Raw genomic sequence first — 16766 nt, 5'->3', positions numbered from 1 at the left:
GGACTTTAGCATCCTGGCAGCCATGGTAACCATTCAGAAAAAGCTAAACGTCGGATCCGGTAATGCGCCGAAACGACGTTTAGCTTAAGGCCGGATCCGGAATAATGCGTTATTCCGGATCCGGCCTTGCGGCAAGTGTTCAGGATTTTTGGCCGGAGCAAAAAGTGCAGCAGGCTGCGGTATTTTCTCCGGCCAAAAAACGTTCCGTTCCTGAACTGAAGACATCCTGATGCATCCTGAACGGATTTCTCTCCATTCAGAATGCATGGGGATAATCCTGATCAGGATTTTTCCGGCATAGAGCCTCGACGACGGAACTCTGTGCCGGAAAAGAACAACCCAAGTGTGAAAGAGCCCTTACATGAAGGGGACAAAGTTTTCTAGTCCTCAGATAACACTGGACATTGCATGCGGTGTCAGCACCATCCAGTCAAACAGCGGCATCCACTCTGTGATGAGTCAACACAGGTACAGTATGTTAAATGAGAGGGAAAAAGAGTAATGGCAGTAAATATAGAAAAAAGATTGCAGCACTCACCACTGAAAATCTTCTTTATTCCAAAATAACTATTAAAAGCGCCATTGGGGTACAGGATGCAGGGTAGATAGTAATTTAGTACTTATTACTTGATGCTCATCTTTAGAATTGCATTGATCAAAAAATACAGCTGCGTCCTCTCTACCCACATTTAAGGCAATTTCAGAACACTCCTGTTCTATGTCTATCTCAGAATCTATATTTATAGTTTTACTGCCATTTACTACACTTATTTACTGCCATTTACTACACTGACATGACTGAGCACCTATACCGCTGTTTTGTGCACACACTCCAGGTCCAGGAGGATGTGGTGGGAGTTGGTTGCTGTGCAGGATCTTGCGGTACAGTGTTGCAGTGCCAGTCAATGTCTCTACTCTTGCTGGAACAGAGTGATGGCATACAGGTGACAAAGTGATGGCATACATGGGGCATAGTGAGAGCGTGCAGAGTGATGGCATACAGGCGACAAGGTAATGGCATACAGACTGCAGAGTGATGGCATGCAGGCGACAAGGTAATGGCATACAGGAGGGGTGCACAACCTTTTTTGGTCTGAGGGCCACATTGTCATATCGTTCTATTTAAAGGGGCCACAAAAAAAGTCGATCAATGCTCCTGTGCATCGGCCTCAGGTGTCACCTTCAGCTGTTTCAGGAGCCGCTGCGCTCAGTGGAGCCCTGGAGAGTGCTGCGGGCTCCCGGCAGCTTTCCAAACTCAGTGCCGTACATCCAATAGCAGCTTCGCTTGGTACTACAGCTCAGCCTCATTGACTTGAACGATACTGAGCTGCAAATAGACCACGTGACCGATGTATGGTCAGCCTGGGAAGAGGCCACGGCGCTTATGGAGCACCTAGCCTCTTCTAACTGCTGCTTGGAGGGGGTCCCGGAAGTCAGACTCCCACAGATCTCATATTGATTGTCCAGAGAAACCCCTTTAATGACCATTATTTTATAAATTTAACACACTTTTTATTTTTTTACGTGAGACATAGGGCTTTTTAATGTTTTTCTAGCATTTTTCTTCTTTTTTAGTTTTATTTATAGAAAATTGTGCAAAAACTCATTCTTTTCATACTATACTGTAGGACCTTATTCTTTAATTATGCAAACAAGAGCCATTATGTAATGCAGTGTGATACAAGTTACGATGTGACATCTAATTATTTGCTACAGGACCATAATGGAATTTTTTTTTTATATGATGAACTCAATAAAGTGTAAATGTGGCTGTGGAAATGGCAAACCTCCGCCAATACAGTGTCCAGTTATTTATGAAGATGATGTCCCCCCTTCTTCTCTACGCTCTAATATCTTATTTTTCTCTTCTAAAATAGCAGAATGTGAGTGGGAATAATGGCAACTCTCATGGTTATTACGGGTAATAAGCTGCAGACTCAGAATCCAGAAGAATCCTATTTTGTTAACTCATTTTGCAGTTATTTGTGGCTGTGGTCAGATCATCTTGCACTGATCTCTTGTGGATGGAGCAACCTGCATTGATTCAATGTATCCGAATCTATTATAATAAACTGTCATGAAGGGACACCTTTATTAAAGAGACAGTAAATCCAAAATCCATCACATGACAAGTCCCTTTAATTTAAGTGAGATTTTCCTTTAAGTACTTCAGGCAATACATTAATTATCCAAAGAAATAAGTCACATACCCAGGACAGTGAGTCGGGCTGGTCGTGATCGGATGGCGGCCTGAATAGCCTGGCATTCATACAATGCATCATCCTGGAGCTCTGCACGTTGAATCTTTAAATGATGTTCGCCAGATGAATGGTCACCCTCTACAGAGTATCTGGGATAGCCTAAATGAGAGACAAGGTATATGAAACCCATTATGTAGAACTTGTGTAGCATTACATGCCTAACAACAAAGTAAGTCATTCAGCTTTTGCAGCTTGTTACTAGCCCCGAATAGCTGTGCTAACTCCAAATACACTGATCTAGATTCACCCCACCAACTTTTTCTAGGCAGTATACTCCAGTGGTGGCTAAGAACTTTGAGTATTTATTATGCAGAGTCCTGGGCAGCTCAGGATAACCCCATTCATGAACAATGGCTTTATACCATGGTGTAAGATCACCAGAACAAGACTGTGGGGTAAAGGTTCAAACAAACTCTGTTGGGACCTCTGAAGAAGGCAGATATGAATCAGGGGTGTAACTACCATAGCGGCAGACCATGCGACTGCTATGGGGCTCAGGGCAAGAGGGGGCCTGGTATTAGTTGGGATTATCCCCTCTTCTACTGGAGGTGAAAATTTGGTCATGACTCTACCCTCTAAAGGAACAACTTTTAGCAAATGAGGCAGTGGGAAAAATGGCCCAAGGGTAATCGAAAAGGGTTTAGGCATTAACGCTTCTGTCCTGTGTGGGACCTGGTTTGATCTTTGCGATGGGGCCCTCTATGTACGCCACTGATTATGAATACATAGAATTTGGTCATGTTACATTATTTTGCTCTCCCGAACTTTGACTGTGATACACTGTAACAATCTACTGGTGAAAATAGTATCAAAATATATCACTATCAAAAAACAACTAGCAATGAAGTTGCAATAGAAGTTACACATGTTCCATACCAGAAAGATCTCTTCCGACGCCTAGTGCCAGTCCATCTTTGATCCAGAGAACGACACCATGATAACCAGGGATGGCACACGGTAAACTCACCGGCCTCCCGGCCACTACCACTTGATCCTGCGGTTGTTGGGTGAAGGAAGAAGACTGACCTACAGAGAGAGAACAGTTAAAGATAATCACTAAGGTCATTTGCAAGAAAACACTTTGGTGTCTATTGTATACAGGCCACATAAGCAATTTGCGTTTCTGTACATGCAAAATGTATAATCCCAGACAAGGATGTTGCCCACAGACCAGCAAATTATGGTCTCAACTGTATTAAACATCATGTTTTCCAGCAAACAGCAGCAATGCATCCTCTTACAGAACAGACCTGGAATGGTTACATAATACACACGGCCTAAGAGAAGAGATGGATCATCAAAAACCCCACATGAGAGGTTCACCAGTTGCAGTACCTCAGACCTGGGGGATATCTGCAAATTGTTTTATCATTAATATGATGGCAAATGGTTGCCTGGAACAAGGCTAACCAGTCTGTTCCTTCTCTCTTGGTAGGAATGGGCTGGTCCCACTTCCTACCAGGACGGGGAGTTCATGTGCAGATACAAAAACAAGAGGAAGCACACTACAGAGCTACTGCAAGAGATTCTCCAGAGAGATCAATGTAATCCAACCTCAAGCAAACACTTGAGAAACAAGACAGCAGAGTGAATAGCTGAAAACTGCATTCCAGACACTGCTCTAAGGTGTGGGACTATGGTTTAGACACCCATCACCTAAGACTACTACTAGGCCAGTGGGACTATGGTTTAGACACCCATCACCTAAGACTACTACTAGGCCAGTTAAAGCTAAAGTTTAGATCTGATATAGGACATCTACACTCTCAAGTGCTAAGTTCCAGCCATCCCACCTGCCTCCATACTTCCTTTACTGGTGCCAGAAAATGCACTTTGACTCTGCTGCTATTTGATGTATACTTAAAGTTATACTTTGCAGTTAAAAAGAGACTGTTATGAATTCACTTCTGGCATCATTCTTCAAATTTAATTTCCACTGCTCAGATCCCCAGGGAGCAACGGCCTGAGGGAGTACACTGTGACACAATATCTCATCAGGGCCACTACCACTCCCATCCTCTGCGCCAGCTCCTCAGGGGCTCACTGCACATTCATAAGATACAACATTGTAGCTCTTGACATGAGACATTAATTTGAACTGTACACATATTAAAGGTCCTCTCCATTCACAGCTGTAACTTGAAGCTTGAGACAGATCTATTCATGAAAATTGAGCCTCAATTCTACTGCGCATGCCGTTTGCCCCATTTACTTGTGCAAAACTGGTGCTTATTACATCTGAAATCTCTGCCAACTCATTGCTGGAGTGGATTTCAATTCTGGTGCACAAACAGCAGACATTGGTTGGGTGTTCTGCTAGCTGGGTTTTCTTTTTTATTAAGCCCGGCGTGTGAAATGCTTTGTAAATGACCCCCTATGCATCACACCTGATGCAATATTCTGTGCAAAGTAAGCCATTTAATAGTTGGTATGAACTTAGGTTAGACAGTGTAAAGATGTACAAAATGTATCATCCAGCCTGAGCCACTGTGATAAATCTGGTGCATCTTTAGACTGTCTAGTCTAAGGCTACTTTCACACTTGCGTTCAGAGCGGATCCGTCTGGTGTCTGCACCGACGGATCCGCTCCTATAATGCAGACGATGGGATCCGTTCAGAACGGATCCGTCTGCATTATAGTTTAGAAAAAATTCTAAGTGTGAAAGTTGCTCAGACGGATCCGTCCAGACTTTACATTGAAAGTCAAAGGGGGATGGATCAGTTTGAAATTGAGGCATATTGTGTCAACTTCAAACGGATCTGTCCCCATTGACTTACATTGTAAGTCTGGACGGATCCGTTTGCCTCCGCACGGCCAGGCGGACACCCGAATGCTGCAAGCAGTGTTCAGGTGTCCGCCTGCTGAGCGGAGCGGAGGACAAACGCTGCCAGACTGATGCATTCTGAGCGGATCCGCATCCACTCAGAATGCATTAGGGCTGGACGGATGCGTTCGGGGGCGCTTGTGAGAGCCTTCAAACGGAACTCACAAGCGGAGCCCCGAACGCTAGTGTGAAAGTAGCCTAAGGGGGTAATGTATTAATGTTACTTCTTGATCTCATGTTTTTGAGGTTCCTGACATGGGTTGCACTTGTTTTACAAAATGCTGCATGCCAATTGTGAGATTCATGTCGTACAATAAGGATTTTTCAGTCTAATCATAGTAATTACAAAGGTTCCATCAGTCTGTACTCCACCACGAGACTTGAGTACACTTGCAACTTTTTACCAAAAAACACAAATGTAAATCTGGCAAAAAATGATGCTTCGCTCATAGGACATCTGACTTTCCCTTAGTAATTGTGAACTGCTGGTTATTGGGTAAGTCACACTACAAATGACGAAAATAAATCATACATTTTGCGCAAGTGCCTTCAGTGACAAAACAAAAAAAAATCACTCCACTTTTCTGGTGCAGAACATTTGATACATTACCCCTTATTATTAGAAAATCTGTCCCCATGACTTCACACAGTGCAGAATACAGAGTACATACAGGATAAAGTCGTTATTTGTATTGTAGGACCTCTGTCTGGAGGTATACTGTACATTACTCTGTGAAGTATCATGAAATGGATTAAGCCCCTGGATTCCCCTTTAAGATCCTTAAACGCATAAATTTAGCTCTGGAGTTTTTTTAACCACAGCTGTTTTTTTTTTCTTCATGGTGTTTTCCCCTATGGAATAAGTGATAAAAAAAAACACCTAAAAAAACTAAGAGCTCCAGATGCTGCATCTTTATTTTAAAAGAAGAAATGCCACCTAATGAACAAAAATGTGTCATGTGTCCTTCAGCTAATGTTTCGAAATGGTATTTTTATGGCAAAATCGCTACCAAAAATGCAAGAGCAGAAATGACACTAAAAATGCGAAACGAGCATCTCATGAAAATGAGTGGACAAAAATGTCCCATGCAGTGATCACTGCAAAAGGTTAATTTAATATTAAAGGTTGTGATTTAATGTCATAGTAGTCTATTCTGAGCACTTTGCATATCCCAAATGGTTATGTATGGGCAACATATAGTTAACACTGGCTGTCCTAGTTAAATTTCCGAGGTGACGGCTGGTCCTACTCCATTGTTAGGAAGTTTTTGCTGATAGAGCTAGAGGCAAAGTGCACTCCTGTGAACTAAGCCCAGAGAGAAGTCTGGTCCAGGAAATCTACAACCCTGAGGCTAAAGGCTACTTTCACACCAGCGGCAGGACGGATCCGACAGGCTGTTCACCCTGTCGGATCTGTCCTGCCGCTATTTCGCCGGACCGCCGCTCCGTCCCCATTGACTATAATGGAGCCGGAGCTCTGGCGCAGTGCACGGCAAGAGGCCGCAGGACTAAAAGTACTGCATGTCCGACTTTTTAATCGGTGGCCTCTCACCGCGCACTGCCGTGCTGCGCTGGAGCTCCGCCCCGTCCCCATTATTGTCGATGGGGACGGAGCGGCGGTCCGGTGAAATAGCGGCAGGACGGATTCGAGAGGGTGAACAGCCTGTTGGATCCATCCTGCCGCTAGTGTGAAAATAGCCAAAAGCTGCTGGAAAGACTACTCCTGAGAGAAAGAGAACAGAGTTTTTTTTGAGAATGACTTCAAAGGTTGTGCCTGGAAAGACAGTAAGATACCGTAATTTTATGGCAATAGGAATTTACGGTGTCCACCTCATTTTGAGATGGACTGGCCATCCAGATCTAAGATCTGCACCCTACAGCCTTGGAATTGCAGAAAGAGTTAATGAGAACGGAATTGCACGTCTGTGGTTATTCACGGCGATAGTAAAGTGTACTTAGAGTAAGATTCTGAGGATTACTACCATTATTATTACTGCCTATACACAGCTATTGAGAAATAACACTGTAATATACTTTGCAACTGTGCCTATTGCTACTATATGCACTACTATTCTCATCATCAATTCAGTAAAGAGAGACTTAATTTATTGTAAACAAATGGGCCTGGTCATTGACTTCATCATCCATCTACCAGCCCCGACATTTGCCCAACTGCCTTGTAATCATCTACCTAACATCAAGGGGTACCCCAACTAACTCCAGGCAGAATCCCTAGAAAGCCCATGGTGTGCCCCAAGGAAAAAAAGGGTGCGCCTTCCATTCCCTGCACAGCCGCAGGGAGCACTGGAGTGAGAACCGCCACCGTGAATCAACTACTAACGGAGTCGAACAATGGAAATAACTAGCGGTGAAGTGAATATGGACTTATGTGGCTAAGAGGTCTTTGAGTCTCCTTAGGCACTGGGGCAAATCCTACATCCCCCCAATAGCCATGTCACTGTGTGCAGCATGTTCCTGCCCTATGAGATTACGGCCACCATCATACCCTGCATATCCTGGTAACAGCTTTCATGTAGCATAAGATGCTGCTCTTTATACTGCTCAGCAACTGGATTTGATGTCTACAATCTGCTAATGAATTATAAATGAGCAGAACGGCGAGACGCTTTTTTTTTCATTAAAAAAACGAATTCCATTATGTAACTCACAATAGAATTTTTTTTTCCCCCAAGTTCATAAAAAACGATAATAATCTTGGTTTTATTTAAATTGTGAGCCCTCAAATGAATAATCGCGCCGAGTACAACCTAATAACATGTTTTCTGTGGAAGTATTACAGGCGAATTGATTCTCTCTTTGGGAGAGATGATTGCGGTAGGAGGTCTGTGTGTTCTGGCATTATGTCTGCCTCGAGTGTTTGACTCCAAGGCCTTTCTCTCCACCACCTTTTGATTGAGGCATTTCAAGGACGAAGATGCGACGGACAATGAGAGGCAGAAATTATCTTGTGTGATGTTTGATGCCTTTTGTACAATCACACAATTATTGATTAGCCCGGAAGAAGCATTGGTCAACAAGTCTATCATCACTGGGAGATAAAAGGCATTCCTATCATATGACGGCGAGGAGCTCATTCCACTTACGGTATGTTGTATGAGACACAAGGGATTCAGGTATTGATCCATTGCAAATATGATTCAAAGTGCAACATATTTATCAAAGCATTGCGCCATCTCTCCGTCGTGCGGAGGGTTAGCAGGCCACAATGGTCACCGTCCTGGGCAGTAAGCCCAGAGAGAAGTCTGGTCCAGGAAATCTATAATCCTGAGGCTAAAGGCTACCTATTGGCTGCAAAAATCCCCTTGTTGCCTGATGTTTTGATCCATGTGAAGGGAAAAGACAGCGGTGGCTGTGCAGGGATCTGGAGTGACGCAGGTGTCGGGGAGCGGGGTAAGTATGATCCATAGGAGGGGCCCCAGCATTGTGGGGGGACATTTTTAGAATTGCATAACCACTTTAACCCTTTACGAAAAATGTATAAAAACCAATTGAAATAAAGGATTTTTTATCCCAAAATTAGTAGAATGTAACAAAATAACAAAAATTGCCTTAACCTTTAACTTAATAAAAGTGCTGTGTAAAAGTTTGTGTCCTCTCCCAGCTTATGCATGCATAATGTGGCTGAATTCCACAGTCCTGCAGGGATGATGACATCTACTCCACCCAGATGTGAAAGAAAGATCTAAAGCTAGAAAGCTTTTAGTTCCAATGTTTGCTACAACAGGTGGTACCGTTATTGAATGTTAGGCTGAGTCTCCATGTTCCAGTTTTTGATGCCAAAGCCAGGGACATAGTTACATAGTTAATACGGTTGAAAAAAGACATACGTCCTTAAAGTTCAACCAAGGGGTAGGTGGGGATGCGAATCCCAAAAGGAATTGAGACTCAGATTTCTACACGTTTTCATAAACATTAAAGGGGTTGTTCGGGATTGGGGACTTTGGTTTAAGTGGACCCCAGACACCTAAACAGTCCATACATGTATGTTCTACCTTTATATGCATTTTGTAAAAATGTGAAATTCTGAAAAATTGGAGTCGGAAGTGAAGATTTTCTCAAAGTGGGTGACATACCGGGCCCCTTTGTGTGGAGCGAAGCCTCTTCTTCCGCTTCGCAAGGAGCCCGGTGATGTCACCGCCAGCCACACTCCTTATGCAGAGCGCACGGAGGGAAGTAACTAGGCAGCAACACACAGCACTAAGCCACGCCCCTCTGGTCCGGTGACGTCACCGGCACAGAAGCTAATTATTCAGAGCACATTGAGTGCGTGTCAGAAGGGAGGGACTGAGCGTGCAGGCGTAAGATCAGGCGGGTTTAGGGGCGTAACTAAGAAGGGAGAGGGATATGTGCGGCAGGAGGCGGAATGTCAATGAGGGGGGCGGATGCACGGAGGAGTTGTTAGTAATATGATGGACAGCTCAAACAACGCGATGCTGAGCTGCGCTAGGACCCACAAGGCAGTGTGGCAGGAAGTTACAGCACATGTAACATACATGTAAACAATCATTGGGGGAACGTCGGAGCCCTAGAGAAGTGGTAAAAATACATTAAAACATCATGGGGGACCTTGCATCAGCTAAATATGGTGAGATAACATTTTTTTTTTTTATATCCCGGACAACCCCTTTAATGTTTTTTACTTTTAAGACTTTGTCTAAACCCTTTTTGAAACTGTCCACTGTTCCTGCTGTGACCACGTCCTGAGGAAGTCTATTCCACAGATTACAGTAAAGACATTTTGACGCTTCCAGAGACTGAACTTTTTCTCTCCAATTGATGGCAGTGGCCCTTGTCTTTTGGGCGCATTTTAAATAGGACAGCTTTTCACCGTATTTTTTGTATGGCCTATTTATATATTTGTCTAGGTTAATCATGTCCCCCCTTAGACGTCTCTTCTCAAGACTAAATAACTTCACTTCTTTTGATCTTTATTCATCACTAAGACCCTCCATTCACCTTACCAGTTTAGTCGCTCTTCTCTGTACTTTTTCCAGCTTTAGTGCGTCCTATCTATGTACTGGTGCCCAGAACTGAACTGCATATTCTAGATGAGGCCGCACCAACACTTTGTAAAGTGGTCGTTTAATGCATGACAATATCCTGGTGGCCTTAGAAGCAGCTGATTGACATTGTATGCTCTAATTTAATCTACCATCCACAAGGACACCCAAATCCTTCTCTATAAGTGACTCTCCCAGTGTTACATCACCTGGGACATATGAACCACAGAGATTATTACTACCAAGATGCATAACTTTACATTTGTCCACATTGAACCTCATTTGCCAAGTTGATGCCCAACCACTCAGAGTGTTCAAGTAAGATTGTAGTTTATGGACATCTTCCATAGACTGTACAGTTCTACATAGCTTAGTGTCATCTGCAAAAATAGATATGGTGCTATTAATCCCGTCCTTGATATCATTAATAAATAAATTAAATAATAAAGGGCCCAGCACTGAACCTTGGGGTACACCACTTATAACCTGGGACCATTCTGAATAGGAATCATTGACCACAACTCTCTGGACACAGTCCTTCAGCCAGTTTTCAATCCAATTACAAACTATACTTTCCAAGCCTATAGACTTTACTTTTACCTATTAAACGTCTATGAGGGACAGTATCAAAAGCCTTTGCAAAATCCAGAAACACTACATCCACAGATGCCCCTCTGTCCAAGCTACTACTCACCTCCTCATAAAAACAAATCAGGTTAGTCGGACAACTTCTATCCTTGGTAAACCCATGCTGGTTATCACTTATAATATTATTTATAGTCACATACTCCTGTATATAGTCCCTTAAGAGTCCTTCAAACATTTTTCCCACAGCAGAAGTTAAACTAACTGGTCTATAATTACCTGTAGAGAATCTTTAAAAATTATAAACAGGGGCACAGCAATGACTGAACTGAGCTCTTTAAGCACTCTTGGGTGTAATCCTACTGGACCCGGATAGGGATGAGCGAACTCGAACTGTATAGTTCGGGTTCGTACCGAATTTTGGGGTGTCCGTGACACGGACCCGAACCCGGACATTTTCGTAAAAGTCCGGGTTCGGTGTTCGTCGCTTTCTTCGCGCTTTTGTGACGCTTTCTTGGCGCTTTTTGAAAGGCTGCTAAGCAGCCAATCAACAAGCGTCATACTACTTGCCCCAAGAGGCCATCACAGCCATGCCTACTATTGGCATGGCTGTGATTGGCCAGAGCACCATGTGACCCAGCCTCTATTTAAGCTGGAGTCACATAGCGCCGCCCGTCACTCTGCTCTGATTAGCGTAGGGAGAGGTTGCGGCTGCGACAGTAGGGCGAGATTAGGCAGATTAACTCCTCCAAAGGACTTGATTAACTGATCGATCTGCAGCTGTGGATCATTGAGCTGCTGATCCTCAATTGCTCACTGTTTTTAGGCTGCCCAGACCGTTTGTCAGTCACATTTTTCTGGGGTGATCGGCGGCCATTTTGTGTCTTGTGGTGCGCCAGCACAAGCTGCGACCAAGTGCATTTAACCCTCAATGGTGTGGTTGTTTTTTGGCTAAAGCCTACATCAGGGTGAAGCTGTCACACCAAGTGCATTTAACCAGCAATAGTCTGTTCATTTTTTGGCCATATACAAAATCAGGGGCAAGCTGCGCCTGTCACCAAGTGCATTTAACCCTCAATGGTGTGGTTGTTTTTTGGCTAAAGCCTACATCAGGGTGAAGCTGTCACACCAAGTGCATTTAACCAGCAATAGTCTGTTCATTTTTTGGCCATATACAAAATCAGGGGCAAGCTGCGCCTGTCACCAAGTGCATTTAACCCTCAATGGTGTGGTTGTTTTCTGGCTAAAGCCTACATCAGGGTGAAGCTGTCACACCAAGTGCATTTAACCAGCAATAGTCTGTTTATTTTTTGGCCATATACTACATCAGGGGCAAGCTGCGCCCGTCACCAAGTGCATTTAACCCTCAGTAGTGTGGTTGGTCAAGCTGTGACACCAAGTGCATTTAACCAGCAATAGTCTGTTCATTTTTTGGCCATATACTACATCAGGGGCAAGCTGCGCCCGTCACCAAGTGCATTTAACCAGCAATAGTGTGGTTATTTTTTGGCCATATCCCAGTCTAATTCTGTCACTAAATCCATACCGGTCACCCAGCGCCTAAATACTAGGCCTCAAATTTATATCCCGCTAAATCTCTCGTTACCGCTGTGCTGTTGTAGCTGGGAAAGTTATTTAGTGTCCGTCAAAGCACATTTTTTGTTCTGGGTTGAAGTACAATTCCCAATTTAGCAATTTCATAATTTAGTGGTTTCTGCTATATCAGAGCTATTTGAAATCTATCCCTAAAAGGGTATATAATATTCAAGGTGCACATTGGGTCATTCAGAATAACTTCACACACACCCGCTACTGTGTATTTTCAAGTCTAATTCTGTCACTAAACCCATACCTGTCACCCAGCGCCTAAATACTAGGCCTCAAATTTATATCCTGCTAAATCTCTCGTTACCGCTGTCCTGTTGTAGCTGGGAAAGTTATTTAGTGTCCGTCAAAGCACATTTTTTGTTCTGGGTTGAAGTACAATTCCCAATTTAGCAATTTCATAATTTAGTGGTTTCTGCTATATCAGAGCTATTTGAAATCTATCCCTAAAAGGGTATATAATATTCAAGGTGCACATTGGGTCATTCAGAATAACTTCACACACACCCGCTACTGTGTATTTCCAAGTCTAATTCTGTCACTAAACCCATACCTGTCACCCAGCGCCTAAATACTAGGCCTCAAATTTATATCCTGCTAAATCTCTCGTTACCGCTGTACTGTTGTTGCTTGGAAAGATATTTAGTGTCCGTCAAAGCACATTTTTTGTTCTGGGTTGAAGTACAATTCCCAATTTAGCAATTTCATAATTTAGTGGTTTCTGCTATATCAGAGCTATTTGAAATCTATCCCTAAAAGGGTATATAATATTCAAGGTGCACATTGGGTCATTCAGAATAACTTCACACACACCCGCTACTGTGTATTTTCAAGTCTAATTCTGTCACTAAACCCATACCTGTCACCCAGCGCCTAAATACTAGGCCTCAAATTTATATCCTGCTAAATCTCTCGTTACCGCTGTCCTGTTGTAGCTGGGAAAGTTATTTAGTGTCCGTCAAAGCACATTTTTTCTTCTGGGTTGAAATACAATTCCCAATTTAGCAATTTCATAATTTAGTGGTTTCTGCTATATCAGAGCTATTTGAAATCTATCCCTAAAAGGGTAGATCATATTGAAGGTGCACATAGGGTCATTCAGAATAACTTCACACACACCCGCTACTGTGTATTTCCAAGTCTAATTCTGTCACTAAACCCATACCTGTCACCCAGCGCCTAAATACTAGGCCTCAAATTTATATCCCGCTAAATCTCTCGTTACCGCTGTCCTGTTGTAGCTGGGAAAGTTATTTAGTGTCCGTCAAAGCACATTTTTTGTTCTGGGTTGAAGTACAATTCCCAATTTAGCAATTTCATAATTTAGTGGTTTCTGCTATATCAGAGCTATTTGAAATCTATCCCTAAAAGGGTATATAATATTCAAGGTGCACATTGGGTCATTCAGAATAACTTCACACACACCCGCTACTGTGTATTTCCAAGTCTAATTCTGTCACTAAACCCATACCTGTCACCCAGCGCCTAAATACTAGGCCTCAAATTTATATCCTGCTAAATCTCTCGTTACCGCTGTACTGTTGTTGCTTGGAAAGATATTTAGTGTCCGTCAAAGCACATTTTTTGTTCTGGGTTGAAGTACAATTCCCAATTTAGCAATTTCATAATTTAGTGGTTTCTGCTATATCAGAGCTATTTGAAATCTATCCCTAAAAGGGTATATAATATTCAAGGTGCACATTGGGTCATTCAGAATAACTTCACACACACCCGCTACTGTGTATTTTCAAGTCTAATTCTGTCACTAAACCCATACCTGTCACCCAGCGCCTAAATACTAGGCCTCAAATTTATATCCTGCTAAATCTCTCGTTACCGCTGTACTGTTGTTGCTGGGCAAGATATTTAGTGTCCGTCAAAGCACATTTTTTGTTCTGGGTTGAAATACAATTCCCAATTTAGCAATTTCATAATTTAGTGGTTTCTGCTATATCAGAGCTATTTGAAATCTATCCCTAAAAGGGTATATAATATTCAAGGTGCACATTGGGTCATTCAGAATAACTTCACACACACCCGCTACTGTGTATTTCCAAGTCTAATTCTGTCACTAAACCCATACCTGTCACCCAGCGCCTAAATACTAGGCCTCAAATTTATATCCTGCTAAATCTCTCGTTACCGCTGTACTGTTGTTGCTGGGCAAGATATTTAGTGTCCGTCAAAGCACATTTTTTGTTCTGGGTTGAAATACAATTCCCAATTTAGCAATTTCATAATTTAGTGGTTTCTGCTATATCAGAGCTATTTGAAATCTATCCCTAAAAGGGTATATAATATTCAAGGTGCACATTGGGTCATTCAGAATAACTTCACACACACCCGCTACTGTGTATTTCCAAGTCTAATTCTGTCACTAAACCCATACCTGTCACCCAGCGCCTAAATACTAGGCCTCAAATTTATATCCTGCTAAATCTCTCGTTACCGCTGTACTGTTGTTGCTGGGCAAGATATTTAGTGTCCGTCAAAGCACATTTTTTGTTCTGGGTTGAAATACAATTCCCAATTTAGCAATTTCATAATTTAGTGGTTTCTGCTATATCAGAGCTATTTGAAATCTATCCCTAAAAGGGTATATAATATTCAAGGTGCACATTGGGTCATTCAGAATAACTTCACACACACCCGCTACTGTGTATTTCCAAGTCTAATTCTGTCACTAAACCCATACCTGTCACCCAGCGCCTAAATACTAGGCCTCAAATTTATATCCTGCTAAATCTCTCGTTACCGCTGTACTGTTGTTGCTGGGCAAGATATTTAGTGTCCGTCAAAGCACATTTTTTGTTCTGGGTTGAAATACAATTCCCAATTTAGCAATTTCATAATTTAGTGGTTCCTGCTATATCAGAGCTATTTGAAATCTATCCCAAAAAGGGTATATAATATTCAAGGTGCACATAGGGTCATTCAGAATAACTTCACACACACGCTTCTGTGCATTTCCAAGTCTAATTCTGTCACTAAATCCATACCGGTCACCCAGCGCCTAAATACTAGGCCTCAAATTTATATCCCGCTGAATTTGAATACAATACATTGGGCCAAATAATATATTTGTTGTTGTGGTGAACCATAACAATGAGAAAAACATCTAGTAAGGGACGCGGACGTGGACATGGTCGTGGTGGTGTTAGTGGACCCTCTGGTGCTGGGAGAGGACGTGGCCGTTCTGCCACATCCACACGTCCTAGTGTACCAACTACCTCAGGTCCCAGTAGCCGCCAGAATTTACAGCGATATATGGTGGGGCCCAATGCCGTTCTAAGGATGGTAAGGCCTGAGCAGGTACAGGCATTAGTCAATTGGGTGGCCGACAGTGGATCCAGCACGTTCACATTATCTCCCACCCAGTCTTCTGCAGAAAGCGCACAGATGGCGCCTGAAAACCAACCCCATCAGTCTGTCACATCACCCCCATGCATACCAGGGAAACTGTCTCAGCCTCAAGTTATGCAGCAGTCTCTTATGCTGTTTGAAGACTCCGCTGGCAGGGTTTCCCAAGGGCATCCACCTAGCCCTTCCCCAGCGGTGAAAGACATAGAATGCACTGACGCACAACCACTTATGTTTCCTGATGATGAGGACATGGGAATACCACCTCAGCATGTCTCTGATGATGACGAAACACAGGTGCCAACTGCTGCGTCTTTCTGCAGTGTGCAGACTGAACAGGAGGTCAGGGATCAAGACTGGGTGGAAGACGATGCAGGGGACGATGAGGTCCTAGACCCCACATGGAATGAAGGTCGTGCCACTGACTTTCACAGTTCGGAGGAAGAGGCAGTGGTGAGACCGAGCCAACAGCGTAGCAAAAGAGGGAGCAGTGGGCAAAAGCAGAACACCCGCCGCCAAGAGACTCCGCCTGCTACTGACCGCCGCCATCTGGGACCGAGCACCCCAAAGGCAGCTTCAAGGAGTTCCCTGGCATGGCACTTCTTCAAACAATGTGCTGACGACAAGACCCGAGTGGTTTGCACGCTGTGCCATCAGAGCCTGAAGCGAGGCATTAACGTTCTGAACCTGAGCACAACCTGCATGACCAGGCACCTGCATGCAAAGCATGAACTGCAGTGGAGTAAACACCTTAAAACCAAGGAAGTCACTCAGGCTCCCCCTGCTACCTCTTCTGCTGCTGCCGCCTCGGCCTATTCTGCTGCTGCCGCCTCGGCCTCTTCCTCCGCCTCTGGAGGAACGTTGGCACCTGCCGCCCAGCAAACAGGGGATGTACCACCAACACCACCACCACCACCTCCGTCACCAAGCGTCTCAACCATGTCACACGCCAGCGTTCAGCTCTCCATCTCACAAACATTTGATAGAAAGCGTAAATTCCCACCTAGCCACCCTCGATCCCTGGCCCTGAATGCCAGCATTTCTAAACTACTGGCCTATGAAATGCTGTCATTTAGGCTGGTGGACACAGACAGCTTCAAACAGCTCAT

The 16766-nt window shown here is 43.6% G+C and overlaps 1 protein-coding gene across 2 annotated transcripts in view; it reads right to left on the bottom strand.

The window, feature by feature from the left end:
• Positions 1 to 16766, bottom strand: part of KIRREL3 (kirre like nephrin family adhesion molecule 3) — an 863226-nt gene that overhangs the window by 302165 nt on the left and 544295 nt on the right. For both annotated transcript variants that reach the window (XM_044281769.1, XM_044281770.1), the window contains exons 3-4: positions 3138 to 3287; positions 2211 to 2360 (exon numbers count right to left, since the gene is read on the bottom strand). In XM_044281769.1, the coding sequence (XP_044137704.1) occupies positions 2211 to 2360; positions 3138 to 3287 (300 nt within the window). The remainder of the gene's footprint in view (positions 1 to 2210; positions 2361 to 3137; positions 3288 to 16766) is intronic.

Source organism: Bufo gargarizans, chromosome 2 (assembly GCF_014858855.1).
Source record: "Bufo gargarizans isolate SCDJY-AF-19 chromosome 2, ASM1485885v1, whole genome shotgun sequence".
Lineage (NCBI taxonomy): Eukaryota > Metazoa > Chordata > Amphibia > Anura > Bufonidae > Bufo > Bufo gargarizans.
Note: the sequence above shows the minus strand (reverse complement) of the source record. Positions and strands in the feature narration are given on the sequence as shown.